The sequence below is a fragment of the Zalophus californianus genome, chromosome 10 (assembly GCF_009762305.2).
Source record: "Zalophus californianus isolate mZalCal1 chromosome 10, mZalCal1.pri.v2, whole genome shotgun sequence".
Lineage (NCBI taxonomy): Eukaryota > Metazoa > Chordata > Mammalia > Carnivora > Otariidae > Zalophus > Zalophus californianus.
The window spans coordinates 58329858-58334520 of record NC_045604.1 but is presented as its reverse complement, the minus strand read 5'-3'; the positions used below and the strand labels follow the sequence as shown (position 1 = coordinate 58334520).

Here is a 4663-nt window from a genome sequence, read left to right as displayed (position 1 = left end):
GCAGGATCCTAGGGAAGGTGTCAGTGGAGAACCTTGTCTGTATAGAGCATTTAGAAACCCTATCTACTGATTCTAGGGAGTTAGACTGCAGGGTCTCCCCACCCAGTGAGCTGGAGGGTGGGGTGGGTAATGGGAGGTGGTTTAGTTTGGTGATGCTCCCTGGTTTCTTTTCGCACTCCCATTTTCTCTGCAGCTCATCCATGACATGCTTAGGTCACCAGGGTTCATGGAGTACCTTCCTTGGCCCTGCCCCTTACTTTCAAATGATTCTAGAAGGCCCCGCTTCCTGTTCTGTGGAGGTGATGCAAAGCTGTTAAGTGAGTTCTGAATTTACCTGGACTAAGGCTTCCTAGCCTTGTGCAGCCATGGAAAGTATCTGTGGCCACAGGGCTTCTGCTTTGAGACCAAGAGAGGGTGTAAGTCCCCAGAATGAAGTTATCAACAGTAGAGCTAATCATGTATTACAGCCATGTGCCTAGAATTGAGGAAATGAGATCATGTCCTTCTTTGCTCAGAAACCTTCCATGGCTCACCATTGCCTACAGAACGAAGTCAGACATCCTGACCATAAGGACACCCCCTACCATCTAGTCTCAAACCACGTTTCCAGCTTCAGTTCCCTTCATCATCCCATTAGCAGCCTATGTTTCGGTCAAGGCAGACATTCAGCATACTTTCGGGGGACCCCCCTCTATGCCTTCCCCGGGCCTGAAACATCCTTCTCAGGTCAGTCTCACCTGTGTGAATCCTGCCCGTCCCCCGGGGACTGGCCGAAGCGCCATTGCCTGCATCCAACACCTGTCGGGCCTCGGCACGTGGGACCTTGCCCCGATACCTGCCTTCCCACGGGGTTTGCCTCTGTGCTAGAGCTCGTCCCATTCTGCCTTGTATTTTTGTTTACCTGTGAGTGTGTCTCTCTCCCACTAGACTGTGAGCCCCTTGAGGGTGAGGACCAGCCTTGTCTTTGTACCCCACAGCACCTGGTACTGTGCCTTGTCTATAGTAGGTGCCCAATAAACGGACCGAGTGCAATTGGTGTGTAGTGCACGTGTGCTAAAAACGAGAGCCGTGGGGCCCACTATGAGGCAGAGCTGGAGACACGTGTCCGGGACACACTAGTATGTCAGTGTTGGGAGCCCAGAACATGCTGAGTGCTCCCCCTGGGCTCCCTGTCTGAGCCCTAGCCCATCTGCAGCGATTGATGCCATGGAGACAGTGTGGGCTGGAGCAGTTACTTCCAAATATTGGCCTTGGATCCCCTGTGCCAGGATGACCAGGAGCACCTGTTAGAAACACAGATTCCTGGGTACACTCCATCCCTACCAGATCAGAATCTTTAGGGCTGGAGCCCAGGAATCTGCATGTCAACAAGTGCTCCAGATAACAGTTGCAGAGCCAAGTTTGGAACTGACTTGCCTAGAATAGAGAAATAGAGTGATAAATCTTGCAGGAACCTCATTTCAGGTAAGAGTTTCGACTTCTGCCCCGGCCAAGTTTGTTGCTACAGCAAGAATGGAGCCAGTGAGCAAAGTCGCTGGTCCCTTGCTTTGCCTTTTTCCTTTTCTGCCACTGCGGGATGCGCCGCTAACTACAGGAGTGAAGTTTCCAGACCGGTGCGATGCATCGCTCTCCCAGACCATTATCAATCACCCTGTGCCGACGGAGTGCTCACGTGGGGCGTCCCTGAGGCAGTGGAAGAAGGTTCTGCTCAGACCCTGCTCCCACCTCTGTTCCATCAGCTGAGCCCACGCAAGCCCACCACATGCCAAGCCTTAGTCTGGGGTGTCCAGACATGACACTATTGAGTCTTGGCTCTTTCCACAGGGAAGGGACCTTCACCACTCTGTGGTTAGCACTGCCCGATCTTTCTGTGCCATTCCATTTTTGGACTCGCTCTCTGGAAACAATGCTCCTCCAGCCACATGGTGTCCTGGGAAGCCACTTGATGGTCTCGGGGCTGCCTGCCCAGCGCTCCAGGTCCCTAACTGATGTATGAGTGACTGAGGCCCCAAGTACCAACACGGCTGCTCTTTGAAAAGCTGCCTGCTCAGCACATCCCTGAGGCAGGAGTGTTTTTGGCCCCCTAGTTCCCCTGTGACAGCGTAAGAGGCCTTTAAGATATTAATATATTAGCATCTCTGCAAGATGCTATTTTGGTAAGTTTTAAAAAGTGGCCATTTCTCATTCTGTTAGAAGTTTAGGTTATGGCAGCCTGCAGCTGTCCAGCAGGCCTGCCCCAGGCTCTGCCCTGGTCACCAAAGCCGTCGGTCATGCACCTGGAGCTCAGCAAGCACAATTAGGTCCATGAACCTGTCTCTGGTCTTGCCCTTTCTGTCCCCCTCCCCCCAGCCTGGAGCAGATGGGAAACATGGCCCAGGTCAGAGAGCAGAAAGAAGCTCATAACCTTCTTCTTTTTTCATCCATCTTGCTCGGGGGATTGGGTCCTCTGTACAGCGACAGAGTAAACGTTAGCTGAGTTTGGGGTGATTACGTCTCATCAGCCTGGACCCTGCCATGATTTTTGAACAGGTGACACGATAGCTGGTTCTGCATTGAGGGTCTCCATTTGTGTGGTGTCAACCATGCAGCCAGAGTGATATGCTTCCTGGTGGTTTCTCTAGATAGTCTAATTTCCGATTGGGAGAACAACCCTTGGTTGCTTAAGTCATTTTAATGAATGACAGAGTCTCTGATGTACCAAACAAACTTTGGAGACTTTAATACCATTTCCTTGCTCAAGCACCCTCTTTACCCAGCTCATTATAAAACAATAGTGATGCCACTTCAGAGATTTAGGCCCATCACACTGAATTTAAGAGAAACTTAAATCCCACCAGAATAGGGCTGCCTGGGTGGCTCAGTTGGTTGAGGGTCTGACTCTTGGTTTCCGCTCAGGTCGTGATATCAGGGTCGTGAGCCTGAGCCCCACGTCAGGCCCTAAGCTCAGCGAGGAGTCTGCTGGAGATTCTCTCCCTCTCCCTCTGCCCCTTTCTCCTGCATTCTCTCTCTCAAATAAATAAATAAATCTTAAAAAAAAATCCCATTGGAATAAAGAGTTAATACAAATCTTTTAGCAAAGCTTGGTCTGTGAAGGTGTCTCCCTTTGTGGGGCCTTTGTTTGGTCTGTGTGACTTCACCAGCCCACCCTGCTCCAGGTGAATCAGCCTTGTCACCAAACACCTCAGCCCACTGTACCTAGGCCAGGAGCTTCCAGGTGCTTCCTGTCACTCAGTGGGCACCTCATAGGACTGGGAAGAAGGATGTAATAGGAGGAGAGTGAAAAAACTGTGTGGTTAAGGTTAATTAATTGAATTTAAATAAAAAAAGAACAAAATGGATAAATAAATATGGTATAATTTAAATAATGCAATATTATATGCATTGATCACTTGCTACACAAAATAGAATGGAGGAAATTTAAAAACATAATATTATAAACAATACCGCAAATGTAGTATCACAAACATAAGAGACAAGATACAAAAATTACATATTGTTTGATTTAAATTTCATAAATCCTTAAAACTTACATACTACTCTATAATATTAGAAAACAGAATAATGGTTATCTTTGGAACTGAGTAGAGACAGGAAGGTGAATAAAAGGGATTCTCTTGTGATTCCTCTACAGTTATATTTCTTGACCTATATATTGGTTTTACATGTATGTTCAGTTTGTGAAAACTTATTTATCTGCACAGTAAGATTTGTAAACTTTTCTCTATATATTGAACACCAATAAAAAGTTAAAATAGCTTTTCCGGTTACTGCGGCACGAAGAACCATGAGCAGAAAAGTCTCCCGCGACACCCTGTACGAGGCGGTGCGGGAAGTCCTGCACGGGAACCAGTGCAAGAGCCGGAAGTTTTTGGAGACGGTGGAGCTGCAGATCAGTCTGAAGAACTATGACCCTCAGAAGGACAAACGCTTCTCGGGCACCGTCAGGCTTAAGTCCACTCCCCGCCCCAAGTTCTCCATATGTGTTTTGGGGGATCAGCAGCACTGTGATGAGGCCAAGGCAGTGGATATTCCCCACATGGATATTGAGGTGCTGAAGAAACTCAACAAGAATAAGAAATTAGTCAAGAAGTTGGCCAAGAAGTATGATGCCTTTTTGGCTTCAGAATCTCTGATCAAGCAGATCCCACGAATCCTGGGCCCAGGCCTGAATAAGGCTGGCAAGTTCCCTTCCTTGCTGACCCACAATGAAAACATGGTGGCCAAAGTGGATGAAGTGAAGTCCACCATCAAATTCCAGATGAAGAAGGTGCTGTGTCTAGCAGTGGCTGTTGGCCACGTGAAGATAACAGATGACGAGCTTGTGTACAACATCCACTTAGCGGTCAATTTCCTGGTGTCCTTCCTCAAGAAGAATTGGCAGAACATCCAGGCTTTATACATCAAGAGCACCACGGGCAAGCCCCAGTGCCTGTACTAAGGCACAGTTCAATAAATCCTAGTGCTACCCTTAAAAAAACAAAAAAGTTAAAATATAAAGCAACCATTAACAACTGGGAAAATATTGCTTTTCCTAATATAGTGGGCATTTTCCTTAATATATAAAGTGTATCTATGAATATGTAAGAAAAAACCCACCATCATCATCTTTTTGTTATCACCAATGACATGAGCAGAGTTCATAAAGAAGGAAATAAAAATGTCT

The 4663-nt window shown here is 47.5% G+C and overlaps 1 protein-coding gene across 1 annotated transcript; it reads left to right on the top strand.

Moving 5' to 3' along the window:
* The first annotated feature begins 3784 nt into the window (after nt 1–3784).
* Nucleotides 3785–4438, top strand: LOC113932935 (60S ribosomal protein L10a-like). The gene has a single exon (XM_035722506.1). The coding sequence runs from the start codon at nt 3785–3787 to the stop codon at nt 4436–4438; it is 654 nt and encodes a 217-aa protein (XP_035578399.1).
* Nucleotides 4439–4663: the final 225 nt, after the last annotated feature.

Excerpts from the sequence above, each read along its gene's own strand:
- LOC113932935 (XM_035722506.1), top strand. The coding sequence starts at position 3,785 with ATGAGCAGAAAAGTCTCCCGCGACACCCTGTACGAGGCGGTGCGGGAA.